This window comes from Ovis canadensis, chromosome 12 (genome assembly GCF_042477335.2).
Source record: "Ovis canadensis isolate MfBH-ARS-UI-01 breed Bighorn chromosome 12, ARS-UI_OviCan_v2, whole genome shotgun sequence".
Classification (NCBI taxonomy): domain Eukaryota; kingdom Metazoa; phylum Chordata; class Mammalia; order Artiodactyla; family Bovidae; genus Ovis; species Ovis canadensis.
Window position 1 is genome coordinate 37,567,846 of NC_091256.1, and position 16,273 is coordinate 37,584,118.

Genomic DNA, 16,273 nt, shown 5'->3' on the forward strand with positions numbered 1-16,273 from the left:
GTAAGTTAGTGATCACTCAAGAAAGCCAGGTTTGCTTAACCACAAAATCAAGCAGGCTTGCTTAGTAACAAAACCATGCAACAGAAGCATCAGACATTCCCCCAAAACAATAAAACAAAGGTGGCATGAGGCCTATAACCTGACCAGTGAGTTCAGTAAGTTAATGACCCCTAGGACATGCTCTCTGCACACATAAAGAAGCAGGAGATATTAAGAAGAGGTGGCAAGAAGAACTGTACAAAAAATATCTTCACGACCAAGATAATCACGATGGTGTGATCACTCACCTAGAGCCAGACATCCAGGAATGTGAAGTCAAGTAGGCCTTAGAAAGCATCACTACAAACAAAGCTAGTGGAGGTGATGGAATTCCACTTGAGCTATTTCAAATCTTGAAAGATGATGCTGTGAAAGTGCTGCACTCATTATGCCAGCAAATTTGGAAAACTCAGCAGTGGCCACAGGACTGGAAAAGGTCAGTTTTCATTCCAATCCCAAAGAAAGGCAATGCCAAAGAATGCTCACACTACTGCACAATTGCACTCATCTCACATGCTAGCAAAGTAATGCTCAAAATTCTTCAAGCCAAGTTTCAACAATACATGAACCATGAACTTCTAGATGTTCAAGCTGGATTTAGAAAAGGCAGAGGAACCAGAGATCAAATTGCCAACACCTGTTGGATCACTGAAAAAGCAAGAGAGTTCCAGAAAAAGGTATATTTCTGCTTTATTGACTATGCCAAAGCCTTTGACTGTGTGGATCACAATAAACTGTGGAAAATTCTGAGAGAGATGGGAATCCAGACCACCTGACCTGCCTCTTGAGAAACCTATATGCAAGTCAGGAAGCAACAGTTAGAACTGGACATAGAACAACAGACTGGTTCCAAATAGGAAAAGGAGTACGTCAAGGCTGTATATTGTCACCCTGCTTATTTAACTTATATGCAGAATACATCATGCAAAATCCCAGGCTGGATGAAGCACAAGCTGGAATCAAGATTGCCGGGAGAAATATCAATAACCTCAGATATGCAGATGACACCACCCTTATGGCAGAAAATGAAGAGGAACCAAAAGGCCTCTTGATGAGGGTCGAAGTTGAGAGTGAAAAAGTTGGCTTAAAACTCAACATTCAAATAAATAAGATCATGGCATCTGGTCCCATCACAGAAAATAGATGGGGAAACAATGGAAACAGTGAGATACTTATTTTCTTGGGCTCCAAAATCACTACAGATGGTGACAACAGCCATGACTAATAGATACTTGTTCCTTGGAAGGAGAGCTATGACAAACCTAGATAGCATATTAAAAAGCAGGGCCATCATTTTGCCAGCAAAGGTCTATATAGTCAAAGCAATGGTTTCTTCCAGTAGTCATGCATGAATGTGAGAGTTGGACCATAAAGAAGGCTGAGCACCGAAGAACTGAGGCTTTCAAACTGTGCTGTTAGAGAAGACGCTTGAGAGCCCCTTGGACTGCAAGGAGATCAAGCCAGTCAATCCTAAAAGAAATCAATTCTGAATATTCATTGGAAGGGCTGATGCTGAAGCTGAAGCTCCAATACTTTGGCCACCTGATGCAAAGAGCTGACTCATTGGAAAAGACCCTGATGCTGGGAAGGATTGAGGGCAGGAGAAGGGGGTGACAGAGGATGAGACGGTTAGATAGCATAACCGACTCAATGGACATGAGTTTGAGAAACTCCGGGAGATGGTGAAGCTTGGTGTGCTGCAGTCCATGGGGTCACAAAGAGTCGGACAGGACTTAGGGACTAAACAACAAAGAGACAATGGGACACAGAGAGGTATCTGATCTCTAGGCCTCGCAGGTCCCCACCACACTGAGCCTATAATCTTTGCAGATATCTCTGGTGATTGCTGTGTTCTGGAAACAGGTCCTTTATCTAAATTCTTCAGGCCATTATCAGGAAGGTCAGTTTCTTCCTGAGTCTCCTGGGCCTCCATTGTTTCCAGCTCAAAATAATCCACATGCCAAATAAGACATTTTGAGGTGGCAAATTTTGCTCCCTTAAATAAGAAATGATTTTTTAGTATGCCGCCATTCACTGTTTGGAACATACCTATAGTGAAAAATCATTAGTGTTTACTTGAAATTCAAATTTAGCTGGGTGTTTTACTGAATGAAACTTCGTGTGCCCGACACCCAGTGAAGCCAAACAAATCGAAACAGTTTGGAGCAGAGGAAGGTTTATTGCAGGGTCATGCAAGGAGACCGGGGTGTCTCATTGTTAAAAAGCCCTTAACTCGCTTAAGGAATTCAGCAAAGCACCTTTAAAGGCAAGCTGAAGGAGGGGCATGGTTAGCTGTTGCAAACTTTTTGATGTTGGAATCCTTTCTTAGCTGTCCATGTAGGTCAGGTCAAGATGTTCCCATAAACTTTCAATGAAACAAATGTTATTCTCTGTTCCCCAACTTTTTATCTCTATGTGAATGGACTCTTTTAGGTCAGAGCCCTGAGACTAGGCTCCCCTATATATTTCAGGCTATAGGCAACATTTTTTTTTTTTTAACAAAAGGTGCAGAACCAGCATGAGTAAGCACAGGCAACACAACAGATCTAATATGGAATCAGATTTGTTCTTCCCTGTTACAGGTGGATGTATTTTTATTTGCCAAATCTGACCCTGCTCTCTGTGATCATACAGCTAACTAGTAGCAGTGTGTAGCCTTCTGATTGTAACACGCCTCTGGTAACTTGGAATCCTTGTTCCGCCCCAAATTAGTTGAGCAACACTGGGTGATGTCATCTAACCTCTCAGTTGCTCAGTTTTCCCATCTGTCCAATGGAGTCTATAGCAGAGAAACCACCTTCTTACAGAGCTGATTTCGTCTCCTCCAGCTCTCTCCCCTTCTAACTCACAGGGTGTTTCCTGGAGAGTCAGGATAGCCCCAGCCTTGGGTTTCCGCCAGCCTTCTCCTGCAAGTGGGAAGCCGGCTAAAGTGAGACTGGATTTGAGTCCCCGCTTTTCCACCGGGATGCCCGGGGTGCTCGCAGCCGGCCCGCTCGGCCATCCCGGGCGCCGTCCGCAGGTGGCAGCACCGGCCCCGCGGGCCGCCGCCGTCCGGCTGGCGCTGTGCAGGCCGCCGACCGCCAGGGTCCCGGGTGGGGCGCCGAGCAGGCCGGGAGCGGCCAGGCCACGCCCGCAGGGCGGAGGGCGCTGCGGGACCCGGTGAATCATCGCCGGCGGCGGCCGCTCACAGTCCCGCTGCCGCGCGCCGGGCCCTGGCCGCGCCCCTGCCGAGCGCCGCTCATCGCCGCAGCCGAGACCCTCGCTCGCTCGCCCGGCGGCAGCGCGGGCACCGGGCCAACCATGGCGGGCATCGCGGCCAAGCTGGCCAAGGACCGGGAGGCGGCCGAGGGGCTGGGCTCGCACGAGAGGGCGGTCAAGTACCTCAACCAGGACTACGCGGCGCTGCGGGACGAGTGCCTGGAGGCCGGGGCGCTGTTCCAGGACCCCTCCTTCCCGGCCCTGCCTTCCTCCCTGGGCTTCAAGGAGTTGGGACCCTACTCCAGCAAGACCCGGGGCATCGAGTGGAAGCGGCCCACGGTAGGGAGCGCGCCCGGGGCGGGATGCGGGGCCCGGAGGCGCTGCGGCCCGGCCTCCGAGCTGGCGAGAACGCGGCCCCGCGCGCGGGGAGCCGCGGGAGCGCGGGGAGCCGAGCCCCGAGGCCCGGAGCCCGACCCGGGGCTCCGCTGGCGCGGGGTCGCCCGCGTCCCATCTGCCACCCACGGGGCCCTTAGGACGCGCCGAGGTGCACACTGCCCACATATGGCACTAGCAGGCCCGCCGGCAAAAACTCTCAAAAACGCGGGTGACATAAGGGGGCCTGAAGGAAACTTCTTGGACTCTGCCGGGCGGGCCCGAGAGAAGGGAGGCCACGGGTGGGGGTGGGCGGGAGACCGGGGCGTGGGTGTTACGGAATTTCGCGGGGAAAGTCGGTCTCTAACTTGGTTCTCTCTGCTTCAGGGAGAAAGTCCACGCATAGCCTGGACGTTTGTGACTAGGGATTGTCTCTTGAAGTGATGGTTAGATTTATCCACGCAGTTTCCTGTTTATTTTTCCAGATGGGAACTGGCAAGACAGCTCCCTGTAGTATTTACCCTGGTGATTATCAAAAGGACAGGGGAGATGCAGCCAGGAGCCGCTTCCTTCTCCTCACCCCGGAATCTCCCGGCCTCCTCTGAGCTCCCTTTTCCCACCGGCCCCGGATCTCTGTCCTCCGTGCCCTGGCAGGCCTTGGGTGCAGTTTGCTTCCCTGATCAGTTTGTACATCCTGTGTCCCTGGGATCCCTCCTGGCCCCACCTCCTATGGGACAGACACCTCTCTGGCCTTCCCCCACCACACCCCAAGGAGGCCTCCTGGGAAATCCAGCCTCTAGATTCCTGTCAGGAAAATAAGCATTCCTGTCCTGCTTACCCCACCCCACCCCCGAACCCCCACCCCCACCCCCATCAGCTGGTCACCTTCTGTTACCCCAAACCCAGCCGCAGGCAGCAAGTGCAGTAGGAGGTACCCTTGGCCCAGAGCACTTGAGTTCATTTCTTGCTAACTTGAGTGAGCTGTTTAACCTCTGTGCCTCCATTTCTTTATCTAAAAGAGAGAATTTGCTCTCTCCACTGACTCACCAAGCCTAGCACCTTTTAGTTTCTCAATGGCACCCTGCTCTTTCCTGCCTCACTGGCCAGAGATGCTCTTTCTTAGTTTTCTGGAATCTGGCTCACTCATTCTTTGGGACTTAGGTGTCCCCTCCCCAAAGAGATTTTGTCCTGACCATTCGTTGCAGCCCCCCTTCTCATCTTGTCATGCTTTATCATGAACTTTATCATGCTAATTTCCTTTACAGCATTTCACAGTTCGTACACATGATTACATGTATTGGTTTGTCCTTCCTACTGAACTGCAGGGACCTGTGTGTATTGTTCACCAGCCAATCCCTGGTGCATTCAGAGTATGCTTTCATTTGGTCATTCATTCATTTAACAGTATTTGTTGAGGGCTTGTTAAATGTCAGGCACTGGGATACATCTGTGAACAAAAAGACTCTTCATGGAATGAATGAATGAATGCAAGATTGTAATGAGCCTCAAACAAAATTACGACTGTGAAAGTGATAAACGAGAATGTAATTGCCTTATGTTTGTATAGTACTTGACAGTTTGTGAATTTATATACTTCTTTCCTTATTCTTTCATTCATTCAAAAAGCTTATATCGAACACCTACTGTATGCCAGGCATAGTGCGTATTGGTTTTTGCCTCTGAAGGCATTAGGGGTTAGACAGACAGGTCACTCATCAGTTGGGAATGCCTGTAGGATTTCCAGATGGGAAAATGGAAATCTAAGCCCATTTTAGAGCCCCAGGTTAGGGTGGGACAGGGTATGAACTGAACAACCAATGGGGAGGGCAACAGGTATAGATCCATTCAGCAGTTGAAGAAACTGAGGCTTGAGAAGGTTAAATATTTGCTTATACAGGTGTCTGGGGCTGGAGCCAGGACTGTCCGCCTGTGGATGTTTAGAGTCCACAGCTCGCAGCCACTCTCTCTGCTTCTCAAACAGCTGTAGTTCAGATTAAGCGAGACAAACAAAAATGTATCCACTGGATCTAGACAAAAGCAAGTCACTGGTGACTTTAACAGAGCAATTGCCATGGGGTAGAATGAGATGGTTAGGTAGCCTCACCAACTCCATGGACATGAATTTGAGTAAACTCTGGGAGATAATGGAGGACAGAGGAGCCTGGTATGCTGCAGTCCATGGGACCAAAAAGAGTTGGACACAACTTAGTGACTTAACAGCAACGACCGAATTGCAGTGGGTAGGAGCCAGACGGCTGTAGACCCCAAAGTAAGGAACCAGAAATGAAGAGCGTGCTCGGGTAATTCCAGAAGCGTTCTTGTGAAAGGAGAGGAGGGAAAGTGACAGGGAGAGTGGGACCTGGGACTCGAGAGGTTTTTTTTCAGATGAGAGCAGTTGGAACGTTTTATATGTCAAGTCCCAGGCTTCCCTGGTGGCTCAGTGGTAAAGAATCCGCCTGCAATGCAGGATCCACAGAAGATGCAGGTTCGATCCCTGGATGGGGAAGATCCCCTGGTGCAGGGCGTGGCAACCTACTCCAGTATTCTTGCCTGGAGAATCCCATGGACAGAGAAGCCTGGTGGGCTACAGTCCAAAGGGTCGCAAAGAGTCAAGACATGACTGAGCATGCACACAAGCATATGTCAAGCCCCAGAGAGAACGGAACTGAAGAGAAAAGGAGGCCCCGAGGAAGTGAGAGGAGGCAGTAAGAGGAGGGAGGGGAGCGGGCCAGCCCTGGAGCCAAAGGGCTGCCCTTCCTCAGAGGGGGTTTCCCAACACCCTTTCCCAACAGAGTGTTCCGCAGATGGGAAGAGGACACGGCTAAAGTCACTGTGGGCTGGTCACCATCAAGGATGGCACCAGTCAGGTTGGAGCGAGGGCAGACATGTCAGTCCCCACCTTGCCCTGACCGGTGCAGGCCTATGGCCTATTAGGAACCGGGCCACACAGCAGAAGGAGAGCAGCAAGTGAGCAAGCAAAGCTTATCAATGTTTACAGCCGCTCCCCATCGTTCGCATTACCACCTGAGCGCAGTCTCCTGGCATATCAGCGGCGGCATAATAAATGTAACATGCTTGAATCATCCCCAAACCGTTTCCCCACCCCACCCCATCCGTGGGAAAATTTGTCTTCCACAAAACCAGTCCCTAGTGCCCAAAAGGTTGGGGACCACTGATCTAAGAGCTTTATGACTTGTTTACACTCAGCTAGCTGAATTCAGCCTCAAACCTGCATCTCCTGCCTCCAAGTTCAGTGATTATGATACTCCTTCAATAACTATAATAGTCGGTAACTTATATAGTGCTTACCAAGGCACACGTACATAGTCATCTCACTTAAACTTCGTAGGTACACTTGTCATCACTATCCCCATTACACAGATGAGGAAACTGAGTCTTAAGGAGGTGAAGTAACTTGCCAGGGTCATAGAACCCACTGTATAAGAAGTGGCAGAGCTAGCTAACTCCAAAGCCCAGGCTCTCAACCCCTTTCCTGAAACTGTGATGTTCCATATTTAATTCGTGCCCTTCATGCTGTGTACAAGTTTCAATTTCCTGAAGCATCTCTAAGAGCCACTCTAAACTTTGCCTTCTTTGGAGAGGCTGCCAAAGGTGTGAAAAATTTCTCAAAAATAATGGAAAAACCCTTCTGGGATAAGTGCCTGGTGCACCGAGGATTATCAATATGATTTCTAGGCTCCCAGCACCAAGTTCCATGTATTCCATCAGCAGGATAAGTGCTTGGCTGGCAGGCCTCGGACAAAGCTGGCTTCGTCTGCCTCAGCAAAAAAAAGCATTCTCACTGTGCCTGTCTTCCCCCAGACAGACCCACCCAAACAGGGAAGGGACAATGCAGGCATGAGAGGAGTGTGCTCTGCTGTGGATTCCAGAAGGGTCTACAGTCTAAGCCACGATGGACAGGGGCTAGATCCTGGCCTCACCCAGGAAACGCTTCTGCTTGACAGAGAGGGGGCCCACCGGGCGCTCTGGGGTGGAGCTTCTCCAAATCAAAGGGTCCCGGCCAAGGGAAGCCCCGATTTATGCTCTATGTTTCCTCTGTGGTTTTGGGTGGGGCTCTTCAGAATCAGGAAGCATGCTCAGAGAGGGCAGCAGAGGGGCCAGCCCTGTCCAAGTTTGGCTTCCAGTAGGCGACCTGTGGGACAGCCCTTTTTGGCTTGTTAGTAATCATTTAGAGGCAGTTCAGGAGGGAAGGGAGTGTACAGATTACAGCAGTCAAATCCCATTGCTGTCTGCAGCAATGAGCGATGCATCTTGGGACACGTAGCTTCATCCTAGCCTGTTTCCTCACCTATAAAATGGGGTTGTTGCCCGTCCATGTTCCTGAGATAAAGCACCACACACAGTATTGACATACAGCAGGCTCACAGTATGTGGACCCCCCGCCCCAAGTATCATGGCCTGTAGGCAAATCCAGAAAGCTAGACACCTTCCCCTATCCTCAAGAAGCATAAGTGTTAGGAAGACATAGTGGTATCCAGCACCATGTACAGCACACATCTAGCTGCTGAATTGCAGAGGATAGATACTCTGGGATTCAGGATGGAAAGGATGGGTGAGGGCCAGACTGTGAAGGAGGGCTTCACAGAGTTCGTGGCAGTGGGTCTTGAGATATGATAAGATGTAGAAAAGGAGGGAACTGGGTCGGAGAGGAGAAATCCCATGCAGGAACAGAGGAGGGGGCGGGCATGGTGGGCAGGGCAACTCCAGAGTGTGGACCATCTCCAGGCCCCCACACGAGGCTGGACTTGGCACTGCCCTGGCCCTAGGAAGTGGCGTGATGAAGTAGGCTCCAGGCAGTGTGGGGTATTGGGATCTGGTGGAACAGTAGGATCCCCTACCACCTATCAGGACCCACAGAGCAGGAGTCAGAGAAGGACCCCATGGCAGTCCAACGGCCAGGCATTCCCTAGAGGAGAGGGGAGAGACAGAGGGGTCCGGTGCATCTGTTGGAAACTGAGGTGTGTTAACTACAAAAGTATATGGCATATACGCTGACAATACTTTGTGGGTCTCATTTTCAGGAGATCTGCGATGATCCCCAATTTATTACTGGAGGAGCCACTCGCACAGACATCTGCCAAGGAGCCCTAGGTAAGTGATGGAATCTAAGCAGACTACAGGGGCCTGTCTACACAGCTGTGGGTAGAAAGAGTAAGGGATGAGTTGTGATTCCGCTCTCTTGCTAAACCCTTTGGCAATTTCTATTTCCAGAAGCTTCCTTGAATGTCTTGTTTCCTTAGGATCCTGTGGTGTGGTAGACAGACAGACAGAGGTGCAGTGAGGACACGTGTGTCCCCTGCACCAGACTGGGCTGTTTGTTGCTGTTGTCATTTTAAAGAGTTGAGATTATTATGTTTTTTTACTATGTATCTATTTTTGTGCTGGGTCTCAGTTGCAGCATATGGACTTTTCAGTCTTTGTTGCAGCATGCGGGATCTTTAGTTGTGGCACATGGGTTCTAGTTCCTTGACCAGGGATCAAGCCTGGGCCGCTGCCCTGCAGTGCGAATGAGAAGTCTTAGCCTCTGGAACACCAGGGAAGTGCTGGGCTAGTTGCTGACGTTGCATAGATGCTCCCACTGGGGGACAGAGGAGCTCCTGGATCTCAGCCACCCTTAGTGGCCCACGGAGCAGCCAGGCTCCAGGCTGAGGACCAGTTAGGAGGACTCCCCTGGGTCAGCTGCAGCACTGAGACATCAGTTCTCTGTGGTTCAGGGATGGGATGGTGACTCATTGTAAAGGAAGAGGAAACCCTGGTAGTCACTGCTGGGAGGAAGTTAACGTACCAGGGTGTCCTCAGTGTTTGCAGGGCAAGCTCACCATGGTATCACAACAGTGGACATGGTGCTGTTGTCACAGAGGCAGTTGTGATGTTCACTTAAGTAGTTTTAACTGGAGTAACTGAGTTGTGAGGGTATCTGAAGCCGGGCTCTGATTTCTGAATACAGTGCCTGCTGAGACTGGAACATACAGGCTGCTTTGACCTGAAAGCACCTGAGTTTTATTTTTTTATTGATTTTGTTGAAGGATAGTTGATTCACAGTGTTGTGCTAGTTTCTGCTGTACAGCAGTGACTCAGTTATACACATACGTGTCCTTTCTCACACTCCTTTCCATTATGGTTTATCACAGGACCTTGAACAGTTACCTGTGCTCTACAGTAGGACCTCGTTGCTTATTGCCCCCAGGGTTTCTTTGAAGAAGTTTTAGCAAAGGAGCCCGGGACCACTGTTTAAGATTCTCATAGAGTCCACGCTTATTGTTTTACTCCTAGTAGGTATGAGCCTATGATCACAGGAGCAGCTTACTTTGCTGCAAATAAACCAAAACCTTACTTTGAGACGTCAGCTTCGACTTGTTTTCCAGACTAGCCCATCAGTAGCAGAGTTAATCGTCTTTGAATTGTGCCTTCTTTCCTGGCCCACCCAGCAGAGGTTCTGTCCTGGGAGTGACTTGCTTAAGGTCATCCCGCAGCTGAAGCGAGGGCCTGGAATGCAAATGCAGACGGTCTGTGTTTAACCCCTGAGCTAGACTCCCTAGAAGGGACATGGAAAGTTTTCAGCCTCTGAGGGATGTCGGGGCAGCTCTGTGAATCATTAAGACGTTAAGACAGGGTATGCTGGGAGCCCCTTGGGAAATGGAGAGCATGACTCAGAGCTAGGCGTGCAAACTCCACTATCTGAGCTCAGCATCTGTGTGCAAATTCCTGAGATGCCAGAGCACACTCTTACCTAAAGAATACCTACCTCCCATTTCCTGCCTTCTCTCCCTCACAAAAGATAGACCCAGGGGCCCTTAGGCACCTAAGGTGGGTACTCCAGAAAAGTCCAACTGGTTAGAGAAAATGAAAGTTAATTGAGCTAGAAATTGATGGAGATTACAACTAACCACAGGGGTTTTAGAAAAATCTGGAAACAGAAATGGCAACAGTCATATCTGGGCTAAATTCCACACCTGGGCTAAACATCCACTTCAGAGCTTAATGACCTCTTAAGGACCAAATTGCAAGATGTAAGTCCTGTTGGAATACTGTCAGGCCATTTGGAGAGGAGACACAAAAAGTTTACATTCCTGGGGTAAAAATCGACAAGATATGTATCAAATTAAATAAAAACAAGTCTAAGTTAAAGTCCTTTCAAAACTTCTCAGTAATTAGGTGTCATTTCTAAGTTTTGTTGGTTTGTTGTTTTTTTTTACACCACATTGGCCATTTTGTTCTCTTGGCCTTTTGTACTGGAGGATCCTGATTTGATTATGAGCTGTGAAATGTGGTGAACTGAACTCTCACCCTGATTCTGGCATCTGGGCAGAGGGTGGGTGTGGGGTGGTGGCTGTCACCAGGTCCCTGAAGGTTCAGAAGCATCAGGAACAAAGGGCAGCAACACCTGCCACACGACTAGAGACAGGAGTGGAGGCTCAGCTTGCAGTTGGCTGACCTCAGTCATCACTAGGAACCTCAGTCTCTTCTAAAAATGGAAAGTGAGGAGGGTCAGCAGGGTGATCTCAAAGATTTCCCGACTGTGGGGCATTCCGCTGTTCTAGAGTCACTCCTCATGCCTGACACTGAGTGGGGATCTTGGGCTAGGCCACCAGATCTGTTATCTCAGACGAGGAGTGATAACAGCCCCTGTGACCCCGTGTATTCGTGCTAAATCGCTTCTGTCCTGTCCAGCTCTTTTCAATCTTATGGACTGTAGCCCTCCAGACTCCTCTGTCCTTGGGATTTCATAGGCAAGAATACTGGACTGGGTTGCCATGCCCTCCTCCAGAAGATCTTCCTGACCCAGGGATCGAACCCGTGTCTCTTGCGTCTCCTGCGCTGGCAGGCAGGTTCTTTACCACTAGCACCACCTGGGAAGCCCCTGTGACTAAGAAACAGTGTGCAACTCGTGGAGCATTTTCATCTCGTTATCTCATGTAATAAACATTATTACATGTAATAATATTATCTCATCCAAATAAATATTTTCACCCCACTATGCAGATAAGAAAGCTGAGGCAGCAGGTAGGGACTCCATGCAAGGCCACATAGCTAAAAATGGCCCAAGGAAAGAACTCGAATATGATTTTAAATCTTTCTACATTCTTCTCCCTCCCATCACGAGTTGCCATGAGGCTTTGTTGAGGAAATATGGAGGTAACATTCTCAAAGCAAACTGTATTTCCTTACCTGTACTTTTTACCCGGAGACTCACTCAGTTTGCCAGGGAACCTGGGCCGGGGCTGTCCTTGGACTTGTGCATCTCCCAACAGGGCTCCCTTCACAGGGCTGCCTGGTAATAGTTAATCCACGGATTTCTACCACCATCCCAGAGGGTCAGCTCAAAGCCTCACCAGAGTAATCCTAACTGTTTGTAGGCTGCTCTGATGTGAGCCACCTGCGCTGCAGACCTTGGCTGTGCTAAGCACTGAGTCAGTGAAGAAAAATCTGCCTCTCTAGAGGAAGGGCTGGAGATCCAGGCTGACCTTCAGCCAGGCCGCCCTGCAGCTAAATGCAGCCTGGAGTTGCTGCTGGTAGCCTCTTATGACAGGTGATGGCCGTGGTGGCCCCCAGAGCTGGGAGACCCGAGAGCCGAGCTCCTTCTGCCTTTGATTTTCACGGGGCCACTGCTGAGCTTTCACACTGCCCCTTTCACATAGCTCCCCACGGTCCCCACTGCCCTCACGGCTCTCAGGGGAAGGTGGCTGCCCTGGCCAGGTGCCCGCAAAGGCCCTCAGCTTCTTGAGGGAGGGCTCCAGGCTGCCAATGCTGAAACCGCACAGCCCCGTGTCTTTGTAACTTGGCCCCCAAAGGTGGATCACCCAGCCTCTACCCTCACCCTGCCGCTGAGGGTCACACAAGCCCCACAGCACCTGCTGGGAGGTGTCAAGGTGTCTCCCCTCACAGCCAAGCTCAGCAGAGAGTGGGGAGCCCAGAGCCAGCGGGAAAAGCACCAGGAAGGAGGTTTCCAGTTTCGGCTTCCTCTCCTGCTTCCTAGCCCGCATGACAATGAGCAGGTTAACCAGGCACTCTGAGCCTCTGTTTCCTCTTCTAGAAAATGGGAATCATGATAATACTTCCTTCCCGGGGCCGTGGTGAAAAATGCAATTAATATAGGCAAACACACTTGGCAAATTGTAGAATCCTGAGCAAATTTGGCCTCTCCCTCTTTTCCCATTTTTAAAGGTTATATAATAATCATTTTAAAGTGATTCTTATAATTTTTAAAAGCCACTTTAATAAGCACCTTAACAATTTTTTAATAGCCTTTATTTGTTGGAACAGTTTTAGATTTACAGAAAAATTGAGATGATAAGTACAGAGAATTCCATACACACCACCCCTAGTTTCCCTGATTGTTAACTTCTTACATTATTAGTGTGGGACATTTGCTACGATTAATGAACCAGTACTGATACATTATCATTAGCCAAAGTCCATTCTTTACCCTCCTGAGTTTTTCCTGGGTCATTTTTCTGTCCCGGGATCCCATCCAGGATACCACGTTGCATTTAGTTGTCACGACTCCTAAGGCGCCTCTTGGCTGTGGCAGTTTCTCGGACAGCTTTGATGAGCTTGCCACTTTTCAGGAGTCCTGGGCCAGGATTTTGTAGGATACATTTTTTTAAAGATAGATAGTGCTTATAGTTTTTTTTTTTTTAATTGAAAAATGAGTGTTGGCTGGTTTGATGGAGAAAATTAATATGTTTCTCCTCTTTCTTAAAACAATGGCTTCACCACCAGCCCAGCACTGCCCCACCCCCCACCCCAGCCTCCTGGGGCAGATGTGTGCAGTCCATGAGTCATCGTTTCCTCTCCCGGCTCTTCTGGTTATAAATGCTCTTTCACAGCTCGTCTCCCTTGTGGCTGCTGCCTGTACTCCCAGCTCCTTTCCAGCTGCACCTGAGACAGGTCCGTAAACAGGGCAGGGAGGGATCGACCAGAGGCCCCGTCCTGCCCTGGCTGCCCCAGCCCTGGCAGTCACACAGCGGGGTTCCTGCCCATCAGATGCCCAAGGCTGAGCACATCTCTCCTTGGCTGCCCCTGACCTCATCTCCCCAGAGGCAGTAGGAATTCTCCCCAAAGAATTCTTCCCCACCTCACTGTTGCGTACAGGGTCCTCTGCAATCTCAGGAAACTCCCGAGGAGTTGACAGGGTTCTTCTGCTCCCCGTGGGCCTGTGGGTCACAGTATGACCTTTTGCTTATTTCAGTGCTCCCTGAACTGGGAGCCAGGCCACATCCCCGTGTGGTCTCTAGCGTTTTCCTGAGATGAGGGGATTGGATCTCAGTTCCCTGAGGTCTCACTACTTCTGACATTCTGTGACTTTCCCTGGAAGCCGCACATCACCCCCGCACCGGGCTTCAGTTCCTGTTTGTTGAGCAATAACATCTCCTCTCCAAGGTCTGAGACCCCTGCTTAGATCATCCCCTGATACGGAACCAGTCACAGTGAGGTCCCCATCCAGGGGATTTCAGAAATGAAGGGCCACGTGTTCTGTGAGGTCTAGTGGGACCCTAGGCAGCTACAGTACAGGCACGGGAGCCCCAGGAGGAGGGTGGTCTGCTGGCTGGCCCAACATTGCATAGCCGGTGACCAGTGGGGCAGACTCCAGGCCAGCACTGTCCACCAGAACTTTCAGAAGTGATGGGAACGTTCTGCACTGTCCATATGGTAGCCACGAGCTACATGGGGAACACTGGAAGTGTGACTAATCCAACCACGGAACTGAATATTTTATCTTACTCAGTTTGAATGGAAAAAGCCCTGTGTGCACTATAGCTCTTATAGCACTATAGCTACTGCTGTTGGGATCCAGCCCCTCATCCTTGACTTTTCAGGGTGGGATGATCCTCACAGGCCTGTATGTCTCCACACAGAGCCAAGCAAGGCATATGTATCAGTGAAGAAGCGAAAGTGTTAGTTGCTCAGTCATGTCTGACTCTTTGTATCCCCATGGACTGTAGCTTGCAGGCTACTCTGTCCATGGGATTCTCCAGGCAAGAATACTGGAGTGGGTAGCCATTCCTTTCTCCAGGGGATCTTCCCAACTCAGGGATTGAATCTGGGTCTCCTGAATTGCGGGCAGATCCCTTACCACCTGAGCCTCCAGGGAAGCCCCATACATCAGTAAACATATGTAAATAGCAGGGTCCAGAGTGAGGACTTGAGTGTCCACCAGTTAGAAGTTGGCTTCTTGGTTCTGCCCCTTCTTGGCTCTGTCACATGAGGCAAATCACCATCCTCATCAAGCCTCAGTTTTCTCATCCATAAAATGGGATGATAATAGTATCTACATCATAGACTATGAAGATGGAATTAAATAATGCATGGCAAGCTCTGCTTGCCAGAGGTTGACACTTAGTAAGGGTTTAACAGCTGCAAATTGCGCATTACCTTTGGGGAGAGCGAGGCTTGAGGGGAGGAGGTACATGAGGCTGGTTTTGAATACCCCACGGGGTCAGCTCTAGCACTTGGCTTTGACAAACACTGAAGCTGTGGGGAGGAGATGACGGAGGAGCTGGTGTTTGGAGGAAAGTTCAGGAAACTCAGTGAAGTCTCCTGCCCCAGTTTCAGGCCTCATGCAACGGCCATTTTTCCCTGACGTTTCCAGGAGAAGCTGGGAGGCTCTTCACTCCCCCTTGCCTGGGTCCTCCTCTCCCAGCACCCACTTTGTCTGCAGCGCCTCTGCCGTTTTCAGCCTCGAGCTTCTGCTTACCCACCTGGGAAATGGGAACAAGCTGGCATTTGCATCTTTCCGTTTCCCGTGAGGTGCAGAACCTTAAGGGTGTGTCACTGGGGGTCCCTCTCTCCTTGGGGATCAGAGTGAGGAACCCTCTCACATTCGTTCCTTTGTTTTGTCTTTGAAATAATTTTTAGTCAGTCACTTGTGGCTGTGCTGGGTCTCGCTGCTACGCAGGCTTTTCTCTAGTTGTGCCCAGTTGGGGCTGCTCTCTAGTTGCAGTGCATGGGTTTCTCATTGCAGTGGCTTCTCTTGCTGCAGAGAACGAGCTATAGGGTGCAAGGGCTTCTGCGGATGCCGCTCCCGGGCTCTAGAGCGCAGGCTCAGTAGTTGTGGCGCATGGGCTCAGCTGCTCCGCAGCATTTGGGATCTTCCCAGACCAGGGAAGGAACCCGTGCCTCCTGCGTGGCAGGCAGACTCTTCACCCCTGAGCCACCAGGGAAGCCTCTCCCGTGCTCATTCTTACCACAGTCCCCTGTGTGATCTCTCCCCTGCATTTGCTGCCCCAGCCACCGTCAGACTTTTCCTTTAGTTCGACACTGTGAAGGCCCCCAGGAAGTCAGGAAAGTAGACCCCTGCTGGCTGGACCCTCCCGGAGCTCTGAGAAGTAGGAATCTAGAAGAAGAGTTGGCTCCACCTCCTCTCCTGTGGGGGCCTGGGGCACAGAGGGGTTGAGGAGGACAGCGAGGATGTGGCTGTGGCTGGCAGGAAGGCAAGGGAGAGCTGGCAGGTAACGCTGCTATCAGGGGCTCCCCGTGGGAGCCACTCGCACAGGGAGCTAGGGAGCAGAGATGGACAATAGGCTGTGTCCTCCTGGCGCACGGAGCCCGGCCTCCTTCTGGTCATACACGCAAGCTCAGTGTGTGACAGTGTGCCCCTGAGGCCTTGGCACCCCATCCCCCTCCATCCTCCCTTCTCCTC

The 16,273-nt window shown here is 50.5% G+C and overlaps 1 protein-coding gene across 1 annotated transcript in view; it reads left to right on the plus strand.

Annotated features, from left to right (window-relative positions):
- The first annotated feature begins 3,231 nt into the window (after nt 1-3,231).
- CAPN2 (calpain 2) overlaps nt 3,232-16,273 on the plus strand; it is a 56,317-nt gene continuing 43,275 nt past the window's right edge. The window contains exons 1-2 of the mRNA XM_069544649.1: nt 3,232-3,576; nt 8,652-8,721. Of these exons, the coding sequence (XP_069400750.1) occupies nt 3,340-3,576; nt 8,652-8,721 (307 nt within the window). The 5' untranslated portion in view covers nt 3,232-3,339. The remainder of the gene's footprint in view (nt 3,577-8,651; nt 8,722-16,273) is intronic.